The following is a 22,412-nucleotide window of genomic DNA, read 5'->3' on the forward strand; positions in this document are numbered from 1 at the left end:
ATAGCGTCCACTCGACCTACGCCGACTGCCAGAGCTTTCGGTTGGACTCCTCGTGTAAAGCCAGCCTCTCGGCCTTGGTCATGCGACTGTTCGCCTGGGGCTTGGGGACGTCCGCCGGGGGGAGAGGGGCGCCTTCGGGCTCCCAGTCGTCATCCCAGGCATCTGGGACTTTGCGTCGCGACATGGTCTCGGTTGGTGGTATATACAGCTAGAGGTAGGGAGGGAGAGAGGGGGCAGCCAAGTGTCAGAGCAGCAGCATATGGTTGTTGCTGTGTGTGTCAATCGAGTGTGTCGACTGTAGCACGGAGCTTTGGTTGGGCGTGTTCTGGTTGGGTGGCGTGCGCCGGTTATTGTCATAAAGGGTTCGTGTGGTGTTTCTTGCGCTCGCCAGCAGGTGAACCTTCACGGGCAGCGTGCTGGTGGAGTGTCTGGTGGCGCACGGACAACCCGCCAGCCCCACGGCGCATCGTGGACCAACAGTGACTGAGGTCTAGTACCTCGATCGATTCGATTGGGTATTTGGATCAGCCATGCTCAGAAACCTCCCTCTCATATCATATCAACCAGTCCATCGAATCCTCCTGACGCTATCACACTGCTGCAAGCTGTGAGAAATCAATTCCGCGTTCCCAGCCGTGGTCAGCTCCGTCTTCCAACTGCCCCTCCCCTCCACCTCCACACTAAGTAAGGGACGGCTCAGATTGGTACGAGTCCACGGTGCACAGGTCAGCAGTACCCGTCTGAAATCCACCTGACAAGACCATTGAGGGGACCTCAACACCAAACCCCATCAAATGGTCTCAGCTCCAATAGGGAACTAACCAAGCCGCAGATCCGACAGAGATCGCAAAGAAGCACACTTCTTGTTTCCAGAAGACGCCGGCCAAATTCTAGCTATGAATTCTGGAGACCTGATGTCGGACGGCCCAGCCATGACCGACGAGACGCACGGGACCACGGGGGCGGCAGAGGCCAAGCCTGGGTCCTGGAACAAGAGGTCCCAGGAGGAGTACGACCATGCTCGGGGCCGGTTGGTTCATCAAGATTTCAACCCAAGTAAGGCCTATCATGAACCTGCAAGGGCGGCGTTCCGTCCTGAACAGACTCTCGGGCTCGTGCTGACGTCACTTCAAACCATAACAGCCGATTACCCCGACCCTCTATTGCCGCGGAAGGATACCAAGAATCCCTACGCCGGAAGATTCCCGGCAGATGCTGAGGCCCGGCTGAAGAAAATCTTGGAGGCGGCGACTCTGCCGGTCTGAGACGTAGAATTTCTTTTTGGGACATTGGCCCTCCTCACAGCGTCTCGCCACTTGTGGGAGCGTGAACTTACAGTAGTGCCGCAGAGCCTGGCTTTCCACGAAGAGAGAATAGAATTATAAGGTTGAGGACTACCACCTCCTATAGTTTGAGCAAGCACGGCCCCTACCTTGAGAGATGCGTGCGCCGGGGCGGTGCAGGTCCTGGACCTATCACCACAGCACCCACTACGATGGCACATTATATATTATTTCAACAACCTTATCCCGCTCTGCAGTTTAGAAAATAAACGATTTTATTTGGACAACGCGCGAATTTACCTACTTATCCACGTACTATCTAGTATTTCACGAGCCATATTTTTTTTTTGACGATCCTCTACCTAGGTGTACTACGTGGCCCGTGCGCGGGGGGACGTCACCCAGCCTGGTGCGTGGGCAAATAGGGTGAAAAATGACGGGCGAGGTGTAGGGAGGGGCCCTGTACTATGCGCGAAAAGGGAAAGAATCAATCAGCGGAAAGGCGGTTGGAGAGCAGCACAAGAAACGGCCCTATCACCACTTAACAGCTTGATTGTGCATGGCTGTGTCAGTCGCTCATTTCTGAGCAATCGGTGACACAAATTGTTACTTTTGTTCTTTCTGGGAGGGTGGAGCCTAGACGTTGCGTTAACCCACATTAGGTTTTGGCATTCACGACCTCCCCCTGGCCGTCATTCCTATATTACCCACCCACCAAGTCCCCAAGACTCAGTGCCCAACGCGGAAATCTCTAAGACCTAGAACCGCCACGCACGAGCTTCCAGGGTCATTGAAGCTAGAAAGCTACACCAATCATGGACAACAAACCCGTGATAGGCCTCCTCGGGGGCGGCCAGCTGGGCCGAATGCTCTGCGAAGCCGCCGGCCCGCTTGGCTTCGACATCGCCATCCTGGACGAGGCGGGCTCGCCAGCCAAGCGGGTCGCCGAAAACGGCCTGCACATCGAGGGCTCGTTCAAGGACCCCGTCAAGATCCGCGAGCTTGCGGCGCGATCCGATGTGCTGACGGTCGAGATTGAGCATGTTGACACCGAAGTGCTCGAAGACATCGAGACCAACGGCGTCGAGGTCGTCGCCACCGACGGCACAAAGACGCTCAAGAGGGTGCCCGTCCACCCGTCCTGGAGGACCATCAGGCTCATCCAGGACAAGTACGAGCAGAAGGAGCACTACCGCCGTCATGGCCTGCCCATCGCCGACCAGGTTGCCATCGCTCCGGGGGATGAGATGGCCTCGCTGGTGGACGCGGGTCGCAAGCTCGGTTACCCGTTCATGCTCAAGGTGCGGTATACTGACTAGGGAAACTTGCAAACCGCCTTGCATGCACTGCTTTACTAGCAACAGTAGCAGTAGTAGTAGACACTGACGCCCTTGCTCTTTTTTTTGCAGGCTCGCAAGGGCTCCTACGACGGCAGGGGGAATTTCAAGGTCTCGAGCGAAGGCGACCTCGAAGCAGCCGTCAGGGAACTGAAAGGCCTGCCGCTATACGCCGAGAAGTGGTGCAGCTTCGCCAAGGAGCTGGCCGTCATGGTGGTTAAGACCGAGAGCGCTGGAGAACTCAAGTCGCTGCTGGCCTATCCTGCCGTCGAAACGGTGCACGAGGACAGTATCTGCACCAAGACCTTCATGCCGCCCCGTGGTGTGCCCAAACAGGCGTGCGAGAAGGCCCGCGAGACGGCCTGCCAGGTCATCTCGACCCTGACAGGGAGGGGTGTTTTCGCCGTGGAGATGTTCCTGCTCGACGACGGCTCCATCCTGGTCAACGAGGTTGCCCCGCGCCCGCACAACTCAGGCCATTACACCATCGAGGCCGTTCCCTATTTCTCCCAGTACAAAGCCCAGCTCTACGCCCTCCTGGACCTACCGCTGCCCGAGCGCCTGACCCCGCGCGTACCGTCAGCCATCATGATCAATATCCTGGGCGGCGCTGGGCCCAAGTCACACGAAAAGCTCGTCAACGCGGCGGCGAAGACCTTTGGCGACAGCATGGACGTGTATGTGCATCTCTACGGCAAAGCAAGCAAACCGGGGAGGAAGATTGGCCATATCACGACGACAGGCCAGTTTGGTGTCGTCGACCTGGAGCGCCACTCTGCGCCACTGATGGAACTCGCAGACGCCATTAGGCAGGAGCGTCTGAGTGCGGCGACTTCACAGCTGAGGCCGCAGCAGCCAGCGCCTGCCACTGCAGGAGGGCCGACGTCGCCCGGTGCTCTCGTCCTTGTGACCATGGGCTCCGACTCGGACCTGCCCGTCATGAAAGCGGGCCTGGCCGTGCTCGAGGAATTCGGTGTTCCCTTCGAGGTCAGGATCACTTCGGCTCACCGAACGCCGAACTTGATGCTCGACGTGGCCGCCGAGGCTGCCGGCCGTGGTATCAAGGTCGCCATTGCCGCGGCAGGTGGTGCAGCACACCTACCTGGCATGTTCGCGTCGCACTGCCCGATCCCCGTTATAGGGGTGCCTGTTAAGGCAACCCACTTGGACGGGATGGATAGTCTGCTCAGCATCGTACAGATGCCCAGGGGGGTTCCTGTTGCCACGGTGGGCATCAACAACTCGACCAATGCGGCCCTGCTGGCCATCAGGATAATCGGATCCTTCATACCCAAGTACCAGGACCACATGAGGAGGTATCAATTGGATATGGAGGATGCGGTGTTGGCAAAAGACAGGGATCTCCAAAACATCGGTTTCAAGGGCTATCTGAGTAAGATGGGCAAGTAGCAGAGTCATGTCTCATTGTCCCGTGCCCCCCTCCAGGCGTCGGTACCTGATCCCGTCATCTCACTTCTATCTGACTTGCCTGCACGCACGCTCTGTGCCGGCCCCACGGGCCACGCTTGGGTTTACGATGTGGCTATTTGGTAGTAGTAAGCTGTTTACATACAAAAATTAGTGGTAGTTTAAGCGTGGCTTAAAACTTGCTCCCTAACACTAGAAAAATACTAGGAAAAATAAAAGAATATATAACTTTATAGGAAAATAATTATATTTACTAGGTTTTAATCTTTTAGCATCTATGCAGATGTACGCTGTGGTGAGCTCCTGTTACTGACGTAGGCGTATCGTCGGTACTTAGATATGATGATGCTCAGAGATGCGGCACACCCTGTCGAGTCCCGCGTTAGCTGCTTTCACCAATGGTGATGTTCAGATAGGGTACGCACGAATGATTGCATCAGCAGATTGGCGATGCTAGAAGAAGAGTCAGCGATGCCGCCACAGGATAGAGAATATGTGACTGGAGAAGATGGATTGTACCTTAGAAAACCCTCGCCGAGAATGAACCCCTTGAAGTCCGGCCGGATCGAATCAGTATTTATTAGCCAGGAGACAAGGTGGGCAGGGAGGTGGCCATACCGATGCAAGGATGATCAAAGGCGTGTCTTCGCGACCCCTGTGAGTCTTCCAGTACCAGCAGAGAAGACCGCCGGCGGTCCGGGCCAGAGTAAAAGACCTATAATTGAGCCGAAGGTGAGCAAGGGTCGATTTGGGTTCTCGAGGGGCGAGAGGTGACCCAAAGTCATTCAAGATACTTACGGCACGTTGTACATTCCTGCGTGGAGACAGGCAGAATGTTAGTCGACGCGACATACCAAGATACCAACCCAATGAACAACTTACCGACAGCCACCGCCAGCCCTCCTGGCAGGTAAGCCGCCCGCGGGTTTCTCATCTTGATGGCGGTTATTACAGCAAACAGTCCAAAGGCAGCAGTTGCAAACTCGGTGGCCATGGGCGGCAGGCCCTTGCCTGCAGCAACCAGCCTTGCCGTGAAAATCCAGACGAGCGCGGTGGGGGCCTGAAAAAGATCGTTTGGGATGGTCTCGTAAATGTTCGTGTAGAGCTTGTAGATGAGCGCCGAAACCACAGCGCCGACGGTGGCCCCGATGACTTGCCCTAGGAACTGGGCCTTGGGAGCGGCGCCCAGGAGGTGGCCGGTTTTCAGATCCTGCATCAGATCTCCAGCTTGGAGGGCGCCCGACTCGGACTGCGAAGTGAGATTGCCAAATCATTTTTAGCACGTCATTCTGAAGGGGTGTGATAGGGGATGGAAGTCCAAAACGCACAACTGCACCAGCAACGAGATTGATGAGAATCCCCGCCTTGTTGGACCGTGGGATGACGAGGGCGAAGAACAGCTGCGCCAGCTTTGAAATGCCCGACACCGGGTTCAGGTCCGTGACGCCCATGGCCCTGACCGCAATGACGGATAGGGGAATAGCAACCAAGACGGCTGTCACGATGGCGTAGAGCGGCACGATATCCTGAAAGACATAGCGGATGGCGGCAACGCAGAAGACCATAGAGATGGGCAGCCCAATGAAGGCGAAGCGAGGGCTGATGTCCTGGTCCGGAGGGCAGTCGCGCGCTTGGTCGTCGGCGCTGTCGGAAGCAGCATCGTTCCCGTCCTGGTCCTCGGCTTGCGGCGCTGAGGATGAGCCCACTGGTGCGTAGACGCCGCGTTGTCCTGACGTCTCGTCATCGGCGGGTTTCCACCAGCGTAAACGACCCACGAGCGGCCGGACGACGGGCCACAGAGAGCTGGTGGCAACGAAGCCGAGGCTGACAATGGCGTCTGCCAGCATTATGGAGAGCGAAGTCCAGACGATCCAGCCCTTGGACCCATTTTCCCAGTCGTCAATCGAGCCAGGAGCCCAACCCTGATGTTTAGCCAGGGGCGAAAGGATGCCCCAGCCCACGATGGCACCGATGAGCATGTGGATAGTTGTGCTAGGGCCCATGATGATTCCCTGGCCAACATACGCGAGGCTTGGGTTGAGGGTCCAAAGCCAGGCTGCGGCTGCGGAGCCAAAGACGGGCAGGTTTCGGAGGACGGGGAGGAAATAGGTTGCTACGGTGGCGACGCCCGAGATGCAGAAGCAGATCAAGAGGAGACGCAGGTTGGCCTTCCACTCCTGACTCTGGGACGGAGTCGCTTCTTCGCTCGCATCATCGGTACCGGGCACGGCAAGGCCTTTCGGCTGACCCGCGAGGCTCGCAAAGCCGCCCGAGGAGTCTGGTCGGCCGTTTTCGGTTTTCCTGGGGGTTTGGCCATGCAAGACCCCGATGAGGACTGCCGTGCTAAAGCCGCTGGGGAACCTCAGGCGCTCCTTGATGACAACCTGACGCCGACTGAGGTCGTGGCAATCGCGTGTCGGGATCAGTCAGGGGCTGAGGCTACGAGGAATGGCGGGGAGAACATACAGCAAAACGGCAAAAACACAGCCAAAATAACATAGACCGAGAGACCAGACGATTGACTGCCATGTCGTCATCCTAAAAACAGGCAAATGAGGGTCAGTCGGCATCGATTCAGAGAGCAGGATGCGCAGCAGAGCTGGCGACGTACTTGAAGGGACCCATCTCTTCTGGGAGGAGCAGATAGTTCATGGCAGGGATCTTGTCGATGTCAGCAACTGTTACAGAGGTTTGGCGATAATAGTACTGACCACGCCAACGAACCCAGCTCCTAAGGGCACAATGCCGACGGATGCAGCGACGGTCTGAACAAGCACGTTTTCCACTGGAGTAAAGGGGAGCTTGAGATGTCGGGAGAGCGTCCTGAAGAAGCCGTAGCCCAGCAGCGAAGCCGGCATTGTCATGGTGCTGATCCAGCCTGTGGTTTCAACTGTTATCATCATGGCCGACGACAGCCTCCACATTTCACACTTAGAGGGGCGACAAGGGGAACCCGCACCAGTCTGCAGCCCAAAGTACATGTTGGAGAAGGCGAGGACGATCCCGATGACGATGCCAACGGCAACACCACGAAAGGTGAAGCTCTGGCCCTCGATCACGTCCTGGCCATGGTCCTCTGTGGCTCTGGGCTCGGCCGCGGGGGCGAGCAAGGCCGAGGAGGCGGTAGGGGAGCCTCTGGAACGCGTGCCTCTGTCTGGAGCCATTGGCTTTGAGGATTTGGGATTTGGGATATGATCAGACAGGTCGGGGGGAGAAAGGGCCAGAAGCGTCTTCCTCGCTGTCTCTGTTGTTTCTACTGTGATAAAGATGGAGGCTTTCTGGTTCACGAATGACTGATTCGAGGTCAACCGAACAAGCCGCGGTTGCAACGGCATTGAGCGCGTCCGTTCAGACATGGCTGGGCTAGCGCCATCCCACACACGGACCAGCTCAATTCTGAGGCCCCACTGCGCCGTATCAGCGCGCGATCTGCCTAATTTGGTAGCTGCTTCCTGGCTCTGTCAGCCAACCGTGGCTGCCAAAATCACAGGACGAGCCCATCGATCGCAGCGGCTGGTAACGACATTATTGGGCAGCCTCATCCACGAGAGGCATCAGCCTACTAAATGTCTACCTTTCCTTCGTGCCACTCCATGCTACATACGGTCATAAAAGGCCAGGGTTCTGCACGTTGTGGCTGTGGTGAATAAAATCCCACCGAGGCGTGGCGACAGCTCTCTGTCGCACCAACATGGCCGCCTGGACGATGCTTCTCGCATGCGCTGGTGGGTAGGGATGTCACATTAACACACCACTCCCTCGATGGCTCACGGCTAGGACTGGTATTTAAGCCTGCCAATCTCAAGCCGGGACGCGACTGTCCGGTTGTTCGCCTCCTCCCACATCCATCGCCTCCATCGAGAAGCTGGGCGATTTCAATCACGACGCCATCTGAACAGCCCGAGAACTCAGCTATCGGAACAATGGAAACGCTTCACGAGGAAGTCATCCAGCGAATCGTTCAATTCATCGCCGGCGAATGGCCCAACGCTCGTAGGATAGCCGCCTTGGCGACCTTGTCTGCAAAGTGGCAGCGCGCCGTTGAGCGCCGCACCTTTGAGCACATCAGGATCACCAACCACGATGACGACCTGGAGACGCTTGAGAGAGTTGTCATCACTGACCCTCGACGTCGGGCTTATCTACGTTTTCTGCACTTCTCCGTCAACCTGGACCTGCCTGCCACATCGACAGACAGCAGAAGTGGCAGCCAAGAGATGCAGGCGAATGTACGCTTCACTGAGGGTTTAGCCAAACTTTTTGGCGCATTGGTATTGGCAAACCGAGTTGATGATGGCACTGCCGGGCCAAGCAATGCGGACGATCGGTCCAAAGGGATCACGCTCCAGATCGTGCCACTCCTATCGCGTGTCGAGACCAAGAAAAAGCAAAAGAACCTGCGCCAGTGTGTCCGGATCTTGGATGATGTCGACACCAGCACTTCAACGGCGCAGCATCAAGCACTGTCGCCCGTGACGTGTATTTCTCACCTGGTGTTGGGGCTTTCTATGGAAAGGGGGCGTTTGGCCATGCGGACGGCGCTGGATCTGGCGAAATGGTTGCCCGGCTTGAGCCAGCTGGATATGACTGCTATACTGGAGGTACCATCGGATGCCCAACCAAACCTAGCTCAGCACGTCGACGATAGGCAGGAACTTGCCAGGGCTCTCAAGAGGGCCGCGAGCTCTCCGTCATCACTGAGAGAGGCGTTGTTCTCGATCGAGGAGCAGGATCCGTGGTCTGTGCAAATGCATCCACGGTTCGTCTTCCCAGATCTGACCAGGACCGCGTCGGACGCCACGGTTGGTCCTGCAGACCAGGGAGCGGAGCTCAAAGCAGACCCCCTTGGCGCGGCGCTCCGAACGTGGTCCAACAACCTTGTTACATTGGATCTCTGTGGTGTCTTCGACGGCTCACTATTCTGGCCTGCCGGACAAGGAACAACAGTCAGCACCAAGTCGTCCGCCCTTCCCTCCTGGCCAAACCTCAAGAACATCAGCGTCAAGTTAGGGACGTCCACGCCTACAGGGGGCTGGTACTTCATCCCCAGACCCGACCCCGAGAGCGACGGCCACCGTTGTGTGCCCAACGACGACGCACTCCAGCTGCTCTTCGCGAGCTGGTCCCGAGCGCTCGGGCGAATGCCGGTCCTAGAGAACGCGGTGCTCTACTTCGAGCTGATATTCGAGATGGATGGAGCGCAGCTGGGGGCGGGAGAGGACAGCACGGCCTTTGGCCGCTGGCTAGTCGCGTTCCAGGCGCCCAATGCGATACCCAGGCCCGGAGTCGCGATGCAGTGGGCGCGGACACTTACCCAAGAGGAATCACAGCGGGCGAGGCTTGTTTTCCAGTGCGTCTCGGGGTGGAGGCCCCAGCGGGATACGATGGAGAGACTGTGTTCCATCTCGGAGGAAACACCCGTCTTCTTGGAGGTGGACTTGTTGGATAACGTCAGCGCCGTCGATGCTTGAGCCGGACGGTCAAGATCCCGCCAGCTCACAGGCCTAAATAATAAAGCAGGGGCTACACGCCTGCGCGGTTTCGACAATAATTTATCCCCATCAACTTGAAAATCCATCAAAGACTCTACAATCAATAGACACAAGAACTTCCTGGTTGACAAGACGGTACAGGCGCGCCAAGATCACTCGTCAATCTCACCAAGGTGTCTCCCTCCATGAGCAGGCATTCATCCAAGAAAGCGGCTGGCCCCCTAAAAGGGAGGCACCCATTGCCCCTGAGCATTCCACTCCTGTTGCATCCTATCAAGCTTTGCGATAAACCTTGCGTTGGCCTGTATCAGCGGCGAGTTGCCCCCCTGCTGGGCCTGCTGTCTCTGGGCAGGGCTGGCGTGCCTGGTCATCAACTCCCCGAGCCAGGTGCTGATGTGAGTCTCGGCCTTGGTCCGCGCCTGCACGGCCCGGTCGTGCATGAAGGTGTCCCACAGGCCCGACAGCCCCTGCTGCTGCCAGGCGCGGTAGCCCGGCCGGACGAGGCCGGCGACGACGTTGGTGTCGAGGTTGTTCAGTCGGTCCCGCACCCGGTTCTTCTCCAGCAGGAGCGTGTTGCTGACAATGGGGTCTCGCATGTACCGCAGCGCCATCATGCAGTCCTTGAGGTTCTGGAACGCCTTCTGGCGCGTGTTGGCGTTGTCGATGTAGCGCCTCATGACGCTGTCGCGCCGGATGGCGCCCTGACCCCACATGGCGCCCTTGCAGTTGTTGACGCCCTTGTCGACGAGCATGAACTCGTCCTTGGTCGCGGCGTTGTCGGTGCTCGGCCACTCGGCCGCCACCAGGTCGATCGGGTCCCTCCCGCCCACCTGGTTGCGCGCGGCCACCGACAGCTGGTACCAGTAACCCTTGAGGTAGTTGCAGAAGCCGACGGTGCCAGTCTGCGCCGTCTGCGGGTTGGGGAAGTTGTTGCCCGTCCGCTGCGTCTGACGCACCCACTCGAAGAAGTCGCCCAGGAGCTGCATCTCCAGCACATGCTCGGTCTGGTACTGCCTCGTGTTCTGGATCGGCGCGTTGATGGTGGTGAAGGTGAAGTCGAGGCAGTTGCCAGGGTTCGCATATCCGTACTTGACGCATGTCGGGCAGTCGTTCTGCAGCGTGCTCGAGGTGTGGTATGCGGGCGGCCTGTAGACCACCACCCCGGCCCCGCTGCAGAACGACTTGGGCGTGGGAGTCTTCCTGTCCCGCTTGACCAGCGACAGCCGGTCCGACGCCATCTCGTCGTCCTCCCACCCAGCCGTCTCGCACTCGGTTGCGGGGTTGTCGTCGAGCTCGTCGTCGTCTAGCGGGCACAGGAGGTCCTGGAGCCCAACGTGGAACACGGGCCCGAAGGGCTCGGCGCGCTTCGACAGCACGCCCGGCTCGCGCGGGAGCAGGCCCCGCACCTGTCCCGATACGGGCGACATGCCGGCGTGGCTTGTGTTGCTCTCCCGAGGCCAGTGGCGGCCGCCAGCGCCGATGCCCCGGCGCTTGATGGGATCGCCCGACCTGAGGTCCGGGCATGTGCCGCCGTCGATCAGGGTCTTGGGCTTCGGCCCGGGGAGGTCGTACTTGGCGCCTCGCCACCCAAAGATGCTGGGCGAGACCACCTCGGCGTACAGGTCGGCGCCGACCTCCATGCCGTACGTGAAGGGGCAGTCGACCTCGGTGCTCTTGCCCACCCCCATCTTGACACCGATCCAGCCGTCGGCCACGACCGACGCCCTGGCGTCGTCGAGATTCCACCGCTCGGCAAAGGTGATGCCGAAGTCGACCGAGGCGATCAGGTGGGCCTTGGCGTCGCCCTGGGCCAGGATGCCCGCGTACACCTTTGGCTTCTGCAGGCCCTCCCAGGACCCCGTGTCGTCGTAGTCGGCCGTGTCGACCTCCTTGGGGTCGTGGTCGCCGTCGGGCGAGGGGAGGGTGTGGCGCACCTCCCAGGACGCGATGTCCATGGTGGTCTCGAACTCGGCCGACACCGTCAGGCCCACGTCGACCTGCCCGTAGAGGTTGAGCTGCGGGCCGATGGTCCCGATGCCCGAGATGCTGAACGAGGCCCCCGGGAAGGGTATGTTGGCCAGGCGGGCTTTTTTTCTGTAGCTAACGGACGCGAGCGCCTCGAGCCGCAGGACGGCCGAGATGTGGCCCTCGTTGAAGAAGGTCAGGTAGGAGCCTGTCACGTCGAGCCCGCCGCTGGTGATGACGGCCGTGAGCGTCATGCCGAAGCTGGTTGAGACGTCGACTGACGCCGTCGCCGTCGCCCGGATAAAAGCGTCGAACTCGAGCGGCGTGCCCTTGCCGCACTCGACCGAGTCGTCGAGGATCTTGAGGATGTAGTCCTCCTTGATCTCGTGCCGGAACTCGCGGCTGATCTTAGGCTGTAACATCCGCGACAGCCAGGCCAGGACGTCGCTCCCGAACCAGCGCTTGTGCAGCTCGTCCCTCGACAGCGCGCCGGCGCCGGCGCCGCCACCGCTGCCCGCCCCGTGGAAGTCGTCGCGCCACTCGTCCTGCAGCCAGCGCCGGTGGTTGCCGCGGTACTCCCCGTCCGACAACTGGCGCTTGGCGCTGCGCTTAGACACGGCCGCGGCCACAACCTCGTCCCAGTAGTTCTCCTGGTTGCTAAAGTCGATGCGCAGTTGCGTGTCCCCGAGGTCGCGCGGCACGCGGCTGAAGTCGTAGTCGAAGGTCAGGTCGTACACGACGGGCACGTGGCCCAGCGCCCTCTTCACCAGCCGCTTGGGCAGCGACTGGTCGGCGGCCGGGGCCATGCTCACGGCGACGGCGTACTTGCCGGGCCCGCACCGCGGCGGCATCTCGAGGATCGTCCCCGGGACGCCGTGCCCGAGCCCGATCTTGTGGCAGTTGCTGCCCTCCGAGACGTCCACGCACGCCATCCTGACCGTCTGGGGGGCCTCGCTGTGCAGGTCCGTCTCGTGGCAGTTGAAGACGTCCCAGTGGCTGCCGTCGCGCTTGTCTAGCGAGATCTGGATCTCGTCGGGCGAGGCCATGACGTAAAAGTTGAAGGCCGCGTCGCCGGGGTCGTCGCCGTCGTCGTGCGTCTTGGACGTGCCCGTGCCCCACGTGTCGTCGATGTTGAGGTCGAACTCGGTGTCGACGTCGTCACCCGTGGGCGGGTTCGCAAACAAGTTCTGTAGCGGGACCGGCAGGAAGGCCGACTTGCCGTTCTTGGGCTTGCAGCAGAAGACGCGGGTCCGCTCCAGCCGGGGGGCGCAGCTCTCCCCGAGGCCGTAGGGGCTGTCGGTCAGCTGGACCGAGCGCGCGTCGACGGGGCAGTGGTTGTCGAAGCACGTGTCGGACGAGTCGACGTCGCCGTACCACTGGCAGTCCTCCCAGTTCTCGGCGTCGTCCTTGGGGCAGCAGTAGTACTTGTTGAGCTCCATGTCGAGGATCTCGAGCACCGCGTAGAGAGGGGTGCCGATGACGCCGACGAGGGGCACGGCGCGCCCGAAGACCTTGACGATGGCGCCCACGACGTCGGCGAGGGTGGAGAGGAAGGTCCCCGAAAAGGTCATGGGCACGTCGTCGCCGTTGCACTTCTGGCCTACACCGGCCCAGTAGCACTGAGGAAGCAAAGCGGCACGGTTAGGACTCGATAGGAACGGGGGTACCTGGATCCACCCTGCCACACGTCCCATCATCATACCTTGTTCTCCTGCCCCAGCGGGCTCTTGCAGCAGTAGGCCTTGTTCCCGTCGAAGCAGTACTGGCTGTGGTCCCCCCAGCGGTTCAGCTGCATCGTCACCTCGTCGTCGTGGCAGTGGCCGTTGCAAAAGGTGGCGACCGTGTCGGAGCCGCCCCTCCACGTGCAGTCCTTCGGGTTGGGCGCGCCCTGGATCGGGCAGCACAGCTGGCTGTCGTCCTCGGTGGCCTGGAACTTCCAGTCGCTGCTGCCGCACGGCTGCGTGGTGACTTTGACGAAGCCGGCCTTGCACTTGCCGCCGCAGCTGGTCACGTAGCAGCTCGGCACCGTCGCGTCGGCCCAGTACGCGGCGTTCCCCCCGGCCTTTTGGAACTGCTTGAGGGTCTTGGGCTTGAGCAGGGCCGAGAGGGCCTCCAGCTCGTCCGTGTCTTGGTCCACCTGTGCGTTTGTGGGATGGATTGGATCAGCAGTGAGTCCCAAGTGCATCTTGGGGAAGTTTTCCATATCACAAGCCAAAGGTAGGTAGGTAGGTAGGTAGGTAGCTTACGGCCCATATCAGCATCCCCCCGAGCCCAATCTCGTTGGCCCACTTGATTTTGGCCTGGAAGGTCTCCTCGTCGTCGTACGAGATCCACTGGTCCCCGTTCCAGGTGATGTACTTGACCGCCTCCTCCTTGAGGTGGTACGGCTTCAGCTTGTTGTCCTTGATCACCTGCTGGATCTCGCGGTACGTCAGCGTGCCCGAGTTCTTGCTGCAGGGCCCCGGGGCGGCCCCGCCCTTGAACTTGCAGCCGGGCTTGTAGCACGAAGGGTCCGAGAGCTGGAAGCTGCGCCCGTAGAAGCCGAAGCCGAGGTTCAGCTTGCTCGGGGGGACGTCGTTCCGCCAGAACAGCTCGAACGCCATCTTGATCTCTGTGAGGTTGGTGTGGGCCAGGACGTTGTTCCCGATGGGGTTCTCCCTGTCCCAGATACCGTGGAGGCTAGAGCAGAAAGGGGGCTTTTGTCAGTTGCCGAACGGTGGCTGGTATACTCGTCGGTGGGGAAAACTCACTCGTAGCCTAGTCGGTACACGAACAGATCGGGGTTAGTCAACAAAAGCTAGGCAGCGAGGACATCAATACAAAACAGGTAAGCCTACTCATAACGTTGACGAAGTCGACATAATCGACGACTTTGAGATCAAAATGCCTCAGGTACCAATAACTGGTGGGAGCCGTGAAGGACACAACATAGTGTCTTGTCTGCTTTTTGTTGTAGTCGTTTAGCTCTTTCAGGAAGGTTACAAAGTTCTTCCCGTCATCTGGCTTTCCGCCGCGGTCGTCTGCGCCAGGATATTCCTATCGAGGATATTCGACATGGGTGGTCAGCTACAAGGTACAGCCTACACAAGGGCGACAACGGCAGCACGAACCCAGTCAAAGTCAACGCCATCAAAGGCAAACTTGCGCATAAAGGCAAACAAGTTCTCGATGAACTTGCCCCGGTTCTCCTTGCTGCCGACGAGGTCGCTGAACACCGTCTGGAACGGGCCGGGGTCGTTGAAGGTCCATCCGCCGAGCGCCACGACGGTCTGCAGGCCCGAGTTGCGCTTCTTGACCTCGGTGAACTTGGTAAAGAGCTCCGGGTCCAGATCGTCCATGGGCGCGATGTTGAAATCGCCGGGCGTGATAAAGGCAAAGGAGAAGTAGAGATGGGTGAAGGCGCCGACGGGGATCTTGTTGAAGTCCTGTAATGATGTGGTACCGGATTAGCACACAGGGACAGGCGAGGGTTCGAGCTCTACTCTATTGCCGGCTTGGTGGGCTCGACTGACCATGTCCTGGCATTTTCTATCGTGCGCCCATCCTTCATAGTACCCAATGACCCTCTTCTGTATGTCGCTTGATGAGCCCTTGGGGGTGGGCTTGTCGCAGTTGCTCTGGCAGCCTTTGCCGCAAAAGTCCGCCGCGGTGCCGCAGAATCCGTACTATGGACGTTGGTTTGTCAGTCAGTCAGTAAGGGGCAGAGATAAAGCGCGTCAAAGAGGATTACATGTACCCTATGAGAAACAGGCTCTGCGTTAGTCTTTGGACCGCAACGGTTAGAAAGCCGCAAATGTTGAGCAGACTCACTCTGAGCAGCAGACGTTAAGGGGGCATTTCTTGCCAGGCGGGTCAGAATTTTCGCCGCACTCGGCCTTGGCATTGCAGTTTGACCAGCACACATCGTTTGGACTCTGGCCGTTCGTCCCGCAGTACTTTTCCCCGTAGTTGCAGTACAGCGTTGCCTTGGGGCAGCAGGCTTCTGAGATGTGCAGCCGTGTAAGTGGGCGTCCTGTCATGCCAGGCGAACTGGGGCTGCGGTAAAGCGAGTCCTTACTGTTCCTGCATGGCCTTTCCGGTCCACACGAGTAGTCATCATCGTTGACAGACTGCCTTGCCATTAGAGTCGTCAGGCTCATGCTGGCTTCTGACGACTCTTCCTTGGCAAAGGGACAGACGGGGAGTTGATACTCCTCACGCTTCTTGGCGCCGTAGTCAAGGACGCTGGCAAGCGGTTCTCGGTCAGTGTTCCAGATACAGCTTGCTTTGTTAGGCCAACCAAAGACGGCTCCTACTCACGATGTCTCTGCTCGGCAGGTTGCAGGTGCCTTCCCATGTTTCTGGGTATGAGGATCTCCATATCGTTCTCCCGGTATGTGGGGTAGAGCTATGACCGCATGTGCAAGCAGGACTAGCGCAAGTAGGGCAAAAATGCGCCTACGCATGTCGGCCGAGCTGTATGCCCTCCAGCCGGATATAGGAGAGCTCATGGCTGAGGCAGAACAGCCGAGTGTCCCTTGAGTCCCTGGGTGATGCCCCTGGGACCAGGAACGACTGAGCTGTCTCTGGTCAGGTCTGGGGAGGTAGACAAATAAGATAACCTTTGTTTGATCCCCAAAGTGCTTCCGGTGGGCGCACCATTATTATCGACTCTGTATTCGTGCTATCAAATCACATGGCTGTTATAGGGAGCATCTTGCCAAACAGCCAGACGCACATCCATGCCTTTCTGCACCGCCCTTCTGTCCCCCCCACCTCGGTGATAACTATCTCATCAGCGGAGATATGTGCCCTCATCTAGGAAGAATCCGACGATGCTACCCTCTCGAGGGCATCGTTGCCTGAGAATGGATGTGATGATATTCCACAGTCGCAACATGGTTACATTGCCCCTGAGCCGCCCTTTCCCGCCACTATTGATTCGATAGCTTGGGTCGAGGCCTTTACCCCGCGCAAGCTATCTCGGCTCTATATCTATGTCTCTCACATCAGCCACCAACAGTCGTAGCCTTGTGACTTCTGAGCTACGACGGTCCAATCCAATAATGCAACCACGGCAGATATCACTCTGCCCATTCCGGGGTGACACGACATGGGCTTATTCCCGTTAAGCAGCCATCAGCCGGACCGCTGAGGCATGCTGCACACTCCGGCCCTTCGCCAAGGCCCGTGCCGAAATTTCCGCTCACCTCCACGAGAACTTCTTATCACCGGCTAGTATAAGAAGTGGGAGGGGCCGTAAGCGCCAGTGTGATAGTGCCGTGATTCGTGGAGGCGATGTGTTTAAGCCACCACACCATCTTTATTCCTGGTCAGAGCTGTGCCTCTTGCGAATACTACACTCCGCAACCCCCACAAACCGCAAGCGCGGGTGATAAGAAGGCTTGTTACCGACCACTCATGCGCGAAATAGGAGCTTGTTTCATCCTCGGTCATACTTGGCCGCGATGTGATACAGCGTGAGGCTAGCACAATCGCTGGTGTCTGGGCCCGATAATCAGTTCGAGCTCCTGGGTAGGTGAGGGGAATATTGGACGTGATGTGATTGATGATCTTAGACGCGGGGGATAGCAACCTCGTGGTCAGCAAGAATCCAATACTGCCACCCTCCTACACCAGGTAGGAGCACATATAATGAGACACGGCTATATGGCTTGCAACCGATGATGGCATCCTTCTCCTAGTCATCAAAACGATCGGCTAAAGGTAGGTAATGAGAGAAAACGCAACCTCTTTCTAGATTTGGCGTGTCGATCCCCCGCTTATACGCGGGCTCTCTTGGTGTTCTCTCTGGTCGTTGAAATTCGGACGAAGTCTGTCTGTCGGCCAAGGGTCTTTGAGTTCCCTTCTCAACCACTGTCGGCACAGGTCAGGCTCCTCGTCTGTATTCTTGTCTGCGTCTCAACGGTGACTAGCACTCCCGCTTCAGGCAGCCCTATCTCTTGAGGCCATGCTACCACGGACAACGGCGAGGGCGGCAAAATGCCTGCACTTCATTGCCTCGCAACTGCTCATCTTGTCCATACTTTCAGGCTCGATGGCCTGGCAGATTGTGCCCAACAGAACCTTGCCATCGTATCTCTCCCAGGGATGCGCAGCGGCTCTATCACAGGAGGTCTCCACGAGCGTCTGCAACCCCATGGCAAACAGGCTGCTCAAGGGGTACTTTTACGCTGAAAGCACTCTCAACCGGACGTGCACAGATGGCTGCGCCGACTTCCTGGCTCAGTACGAAAGCTCGGTCGTCAGCAGCTGCCGTGACGAGGAGTGGCAAGACTACTTCAACGCGGCCGAAAAGGACTCGGAGCCCGAGGCCGTCCAGGTGCGCGTCATCCCGAACCTGCTCCGCCACCTCTTCGCCCTCACATGCCTCAGGGACTCGGGGCGCTTCTGCAACGTCGTCATCGGCAACGCCGCCATGGCCGCGGACCCGGGGAGCACGCACTTTGGCTGGGCGCCCCCGCCGGGCAGCGGGGCCGACATACCGTCGAGCTGCGACCTGTGCTTCGTCAAGCGGCTGCGCATGGAGGCCGGGTCGCCCTACTACGAGGGCCCGCGCCTCTCGTCCATGAGCCTGTACCAGTCCCTCACGTCGAGCTGCGGCGTGGCCGACATGCCCCTGACGACCTCGACGCTCGACTTCCCGACGCCGACGGGCGCGCAGCCAACGCCCACCTGCGCGGGGAGCACCTACGCGGTGCAGGCGGGGGACACGTGCCTCTCCATCTCCCAGTCGCAGTCCATCGGCACCGGATGGCTCGTCGACGACAACAACCTGGGGGCTTGGTGCTCCGACTTCCCCGCCCCCGGGACCAGCCTCTGCATCGCCAACAAGTGCCAGGTGTACACGCTGCAGCCCAACGAGACCAGCTGCGCCGCGATAGCCCGCAGGTCAAACATCACCGAGGCCCAGCTGAAGGCGTGGAACCCCATCATCGACCTCGGCTGCTACAACCTCCCAAAAATGAACGGGACGGCGCTGTGCGTCTCGGCGCCCGGGCGGCAGTACGTGCCGCCCGCCAACGCCACCATCACGGGCAGCCCGGGGACGGGGGCCACGCCGGTGCCGGTGCCTGGCGACGTCGCCGAGGGCACGACGACGCGCTGCGCGCGCTACCACTACGTGCTGCCGGACGAGTACTGCAACCTCCTGAGCCTCAAGTACGGCATCTCCATCCCCGACTTCATCACGCTGAACCCGGCCGTCAACGAGAACTGCACCAACCTCTTTGCCAAGGAGAGCTACTGCGTCCAGCCCGTGGGGGACATCAACACGTACCCGGGGCGGCCGGGCCACTCGTCCACGCGGACGGGCACGGCCACGGTGGACCCGGGCCCCTCGACGGCGTTCACGCTGCTGCCGGACTCGACCATGGTGCCGTACGAGCGCAACGACACGCGCTCGCCGCTCGCCGACGGCACGCGGGACGACTGCGCCCACTACCTCGAGGGCGCCTGGTTCACCAACGTCACGTCGGGCGGGTCCCTGGGCAGCGTCTGCGCCCTGGCCGCGAGCAACTACTTTGCCGAGCTCGAGGCGCTGGGGCTCTGGAACCCTAGCCTGGGCAACACGTCGGACCCCGGGTGCAGGTTCGAGGTCGGCAAGAGGTACTGCGCGCAGCTGTACTGGGACGCCAACGGCGCTCAGCCGGTGCCCGACGGGCCTCTGTATGAGTATGAACTTCGGGTGCGTTCTTTGGCTCTCCTTGATTGCCCCCAAATTCAGATCGCTCATCCAGAAACGCGTATGCTGACCCAACCTTTGCAAATGATAGGAAGGCTACATCAAAGGCTGCACACGGTTCAGCGATGTCCCCCTTGGCTGGGAATGCAGTGACATCTATGACTACTACGGCATAACAAAGGAGCAGTTTTACCAGTATAACCCTGCCGTAGGCTCGGACTGCAACAATCTCTGGCCAAGTAAGTCCTGCTTGGCGTAAAGTGATACGAACACTGCTGATAGCATCATCAACCACGTCCCGCAGACTACGCATACTGCACATCCACCAACCCGAACCCAGACGAAGGGGGCGGCGGGGGAGACACCACGACGATCAGCTCGACCACCACCACCACCACCGGCCCCGGCTCGACGCCGACCAAGGCGCCCGGGCAGACGCAGGACGGCCAAGCGGCCAACTGCAACAAGTGGGAGATGGCGCAGTCCGGGGACAGCTGCTGGGCCATCGCGGACAGGACCGGGATCCCGCTGACGGACCTGTACGCGTGGAACACGGTCCTCGGGGCGGACGGGGCCGCGTGCGGCACCATGATCTGGCCCGAGTACTGGTACTGCGTCGGGGTCTCGGCCGGAGTTCCCGCGCCCACCACCACAACCACCACGACGTCCCCGACGACCACGTCGACGTCGGCGAGACCCACGCCGACGGGGGCGCCGGGCCAGACGCAGGGCGGGCAGGCGGCCAACTGCAACAAGTGGGTGATGGCCCAGGCCGGGGACGGCTGCTGGGCCATCGCGGACAGGTCGGGGATCCAGCTCGCCGACTTTTACCTGTGGAACACGGTGCTGGGCAAGGACGGGAGCGAGTGCGGGACCATGATCTGGCCGGAATATTGGTATTGCGTTGGGGTTTCACCATCGAGGTAGACGATGAGGACCTTTCTTTTTTTTTTTTTTTTTTGTGTTGAAGTGGCCATGTCTCGGCAAACGGCAGGCACTGGAGGCAGGTGGTGATTACCGGATGCTGCTGGATGTAGCCGAGACTGAAGTTAGGGAGGTAAAGTAAGTACCTCATAAAGGGTTTAACTGCGGTGCCACCAACTTTGAACCGTATGGGTAGGAGCTCGTCGAGAGAAGCTATTGAGAGCCCACCCATGCAAGGTCCAGCTAGGGCTCAACACGCTGTAGTACAGCATCGAGGTCGGCCCAAATTTAATTATCATGTACCTGAGGTACCACCCCAAAATGGCGGCTTTCTGTTGAGCCCTGAAAACCTAGAAAGGCGATGTCGATCAGCATCAGGAAACCGAAATCCCCCGGCCATCAGCTAGGCCACTTCTCAGCTCGTCTTATCATGGATCGGCCAGCGCGTATCCACAAGAGCGAGCATCAAGCCGGGCGTGTTTGATAAAGCGTGCAATTCGCGCACACGTGGTTGCTCGCTGATACCGTTATAGGTGCTATCAGATAGGAATTTGTAATTAGGAAAAGGCAACTCGGCCCTACTTTCCGAGATTCAGCCAGATTCGAAGCCAGTCATCATAAAAACTCGACGTGGGAGCCGAAACTGGAGGACGCAAGACAGACCCGGCATAGATCTGCCATGCCGAGCGAGAAACAAGACAGACGCCAAAATAGGACAGGGCGGAGAAATATCAGAGGAGAACGCCCGAGGGTATCACGGCAGATGTCATGGATTACACGGCAGTAACGCACAGGCTGACCTGGACATGATGAGCTTGACTTGGTGACCAAAGGCCCGTGCCCGTGTCTGCGGGCGGATCATGGTGGCACTCCAGACAAGAGGCTCGCAAACTAGCGGCAGCTCCGACTGGCGGGGGATGCACATGCGGGCGCGGCTTGTCTCGGCGAGTAGATGGCTACCTGCCTACTTGGTCACGATTCTGCGGTGAAGAGTGAGAGAGGCACGGGGGAGAAAGAGAGGGGCATGTTGGTGACATGTACAACGCGCGCCGGACATGCTGAATTCGAGGGGAGCTCGACAAAGCCGCCGTCACTCGTGGGTCTTGGCACGCCCTCGAGCACCGACAGGTCCGCGCTGCCCCGGGGGCCCTATTGCCTATTGGCGGGCCACCCGAGCCAAACCCACCCCCCCTGGTAAGAGAGATGCGTCTGGCCTGCAGCCCTTGACCGGACCTGTTCTTTTCATTCTCCCTCCCGCTTAACTAGCGAGCATCCCTCAGCTTAGGACGTGAGGAATTTATCAGCCCGGGGGTCCGGAGGCAAAAAAATTATAAAAAAATATATATATATACTGGCCGGCTTGGCTTGGCTGGCACGCTTGGCTCCCTTTTGCTTTGGGGAGGTATGTTTTTTGCTAATTTGGCAAAAAGCTGCAGAGCAGAGGGAACGAAGAGGCTAGAACCCCGGAACCGGAGAAGCCGCACGGGCCAGCACCTTTTGACTTGCTGACGCTGACCGAGCGAACCACAGCCGGCCAAGGTGCCGACAGGTCAGCCTAGTGCCTAGATATTGAGGCGACCTGCATTGCATACGTGTATGTACATAGGTAGGCGCCGTCTAGTCCGCCCGCCCTGAGCGCTCCGGGGAAGGGACAGGAAACGGCACAGGGCACGCCCCTGAAACCCTGGGATGTGTTTTGCGTTTTACGTTTTGCAGGAAGTTGAGCAAGTCTGTAGATGGGTTTACTGGTATTAGTGACGGCTTGTTTTGGGCTTGTCTTCACTGCAGCCTAGCAACCACAGACATGTCACAGTTCAGGGGACATGTTTAACACCATGCCACACCTCGATGCCAGATCCAGCTGGGGATGCCTGGAAACGATTGAGGATTTTATGGAAACAAAGGCGGTTGCCCAGCAGGCTCGCAACACCCACCTCAGGACGACGGCAGCGGACTTTGTCCCAGCTTGGCACGGAGTGGGGCGGCATCTATCTACATGTTGGGCTATTCGCTATTCGCTCTCACACTCGACCATTTCTGGATTCGACGTGATTGCCGCTGGCAGGGCAGCACAAACCCGGCGGTCTGGTGGCCAGGAGACGCTCCCGCTCCACAGTGCCGCAGCTCCAGCTGGATTGAAACGATTACCTAGGGATCGAGTCCATCGATCCACGCCGTAGCTCCATAGCATTGAATTTCAATTAGGTGATCCAGCTGCAATCCGCGGTTGGCAGGCTGATATCCAATGCACATGCATGCATGCGGTAAGCCCACCTCGTCGAGGGCCAGTAAATATTGA

The 22,412-nt window shown here is 59.2% G+C and overlaps 7 protein-coding genes across 8 annotated transcripts in view; 4 read left to right on the forward strand and 3 right to left on the reverse strand.

Moving 5' to 3' along the window:
- Positions 1 to 451, reverse strand: part of GGTG_10200 (hypothetical protein) — a 3,743-nt gene extending 3,292 nt beyond the window's left edge. The window contains exon 1 of the mRNA XM_009228066.1: positions 21 to 451. Coding sequence (XP_009226330.1) covers positions 21 to 184 — 164 coding nt within the window. The 5' untranslated portion in view covers positions 185 to 451. The remainder of the gene's footprint in view (positions 1 to 20) is intronic.
- GGTG_10202 lies at positions 395 to 1,570 on the forward strand (the record flags this gene model as incomplete). Of its 2 annotated transcripts, XM_009228069.1 has the most annotated exons (3): positions 395 to 725; positions 833 to 1,056; positions 1,144 to 1,265. In XM_009228069.1, the coding sequence occupies exons 2-3, from the start codon at positions 897 to 899 to the stop codon at positions 1,263 to 1,265; spliced, it is 282 nt and encodes a 93-aa protein (XP_009226333.1). In that variant the 5' UTR covers positions 395 to 725; positions 833 to 896. The 2 variants fall into 2 exon arrangements, with proteins under 2 accessions (XP_009226333.1, XP_009226332.1); XM_009228068.1 differs by lacking the exon at positions 395 to 725 and having other exon boundaries at positions 732 to 1,056; positions 1,144 to 1,570.
- Positions 1,571 to 1,654: 84 nt separating this feature from the next.
- GGTG_10203 (phosphoribosylaminoimidazole carboxylase) lies at positions 1,655 to 4,302 on the forward strand. The gene is made up of 2 exons (XM_009228070.1): positions 1,655 to 2,584; positions 2,693 to 4,302. The coding sequence occupies exons 1-2, from the start codon at positions 2,099 to 2,101 to the stop codon at positions 4,028 to 4,030; spliced, it is 1,824 nt and encodes a 607-aa protein (XP_009226334.1). The 5' UTR covers positions 1,655 to 2,098; the 3' UTR covers positions 4,031 to 4,302.
- GGTG_10204 (oligonucleotide transporter) lies at positions 3,920 to 7,371 on the reverse strand. The gene is made up of 12 exons (XM_009228071.1): positions 7,008 to 7,371; positions 6,760 to 6,926; positions 6,660 to 6,709; positions 6,515 to 6,586; positions 5,377 to 6,442; positions 4,931 to 5,297; positions 4,847 to 4,862; positions 4,667 to 4,763; positions 4,568 to 4,596; positions 4,474 to 4,501; positions 4,303 to 4,415; positions 3,920 to 4,181 (listed from the first exon to the last, which is right to left on the reverse strand). Exons 1-11 carry the CDS (start codon positions 7,210 to 7,212, stop codon positions 4,398 to 4,400), a joined length of 2,115 nt encoding a protein of 704 aa, XP_009226335.1. The 5' UTR covers positions 7,213 to 7,371; the 3' UTR covers positions 3,920 to 4,181; positions 4,303 to 4,397.
- Positions 7,372 to 7,525: 154 nt separating this feature from the next.
- Positions 7,526 to 9,808, forward strand: GGTG_10205 (hypothetical protein). The gene has a single exon (XM_009228072.1). It carries the CDS (start codon positions 7,972 to 7,974, stop codon positions 9,517 to 9,519), a length of 1,548 nt encoding a protein of 515 aa, XP_009226336.1. The 5' UTR covers positions 7,526 to 7,971; the 3' UTR covers positions 9,520 to 9,808.
- GGTG_10206 (hypothetical protein) lies at positions 9,762 to 15,921 on the reverse strand (the record flags this gene model as incomplete). Its single annotated transcript, XM_009228073.1, has 11 exons — positions 15,805 to 15,921; positions 15,563 to 15,729; positions 15,316 to 15,487; position 15,242; positions 15,018 to 15,170; positions 14,616 to 14,930; positions 14,343 to 14,541; positions 14,256 to 14,262; positions 13,752 to 14,184; positions 13,208 to 13,642; positions 9,762 to 13,124 (listed from the first exon to the last, which is right to left on the reverse strand). The coding sequence occupies exons 2-11, from the start codon at positions 15,642 to 15,644 to the stop codon at positions 9,762 to 9,764; spliced, it is 5,160 nt and encodes a 1,719-aa protein (XP_009226337.1). The 5' UTR covers positions 15,645 to 15,729; positions 15,805 to 15,921.
- A 1,723-nt stretch (positions 15,922 to 17,644) lies between these two features.
- On the forward strand, positions 17,645 to 20,155 carry GGTG_10207 (hypothetical protein; the record flags this gene model as incomplete). Its single annotated transcript, XM_009228074.1, has 4 exons — positions 17,645 to 19,192; positions 19,281 to 19,428; positions 19,494 to 19,639; positions 19,928 to 20,155. The coding sequence occupies 4 exons, from the start codon at positions 17,645 to 17,647 to the stop codon at positions 20,114 to 20,116; spliced, it is 2,031 nt and encodes a 676-aa protein (XP_009226338.1). The 3' UTR covers positions 20,117 to 20,155.
- Between the last annotated feature and the right edge of the window lie 2,257 nt (positions 20,156 to 22,412).

This window comes from Gaeumannomyces tritici (assembly GCF_000145635.1).
Source record: "Gaeumannomyces tritici R3-111a-1 unplaced genomic scaffold supercont2.5, whole genome shotgun sequence".
Classification (NCBI taxonomy): Eukaryota; Fungi; Ascomycota; class Sordariomycetes; order Magnaporthales; family Magnaporthaceae; genus Gaeumannomyces; species Gaeumannomyces tritici.

What these genes read in the sequence shown, in the direction of transcription:
- GGTG_10203 (XM_009228070.1), top strand. Translation starts at nt 2,099, where the DNA reads ATGGACAACAAACCCGTGATAGGCCTCCTCGGGGGCGGCCAGCTGGGC. An exon ending in GTTACCCGTTCATGCTCAAG is followed by an intron (nt 2,585 to 2,692) that starts GTGCGGTATACT and finishes TTTTTTTTGCAG; the next exon opens with GCTCGCAAGGGCTCCTACGA.
- GGTG_10204 (XM_009228071.1), bottom strand. Translation starts at nt 7,212, where the DNA reads ATGGCTCCAGACAGAGGCACGCGTTCCAGAGGCTCCCCTACCGCCTCC. An exon ending in GTACTTTGGGCTGCAGACTG is followed by an intron (nt 6,927 to 7,007) that starts GTGCGGGTTCCC and finishes TTGAAACCACAG; the next exon opens with GCTGGATCAGCACCATGACA. An exon ending in GAGCTGGGTTCGTTGGCGTG is followed by an intron (nt 6,710 to 6,759) that starts GTCAGTACTATT and finishes GACATCGACAAG; the next exon opens with ATCCCTGCCATGAACTATCT.
- GGTG_10205 (XM_009228072.1), top strand. Translation starts at nt 7,972, where the DNA reads ATGGAAACGCTTCACGAGGAAGTCATCCAGCGAATCGTTCAATTCATC.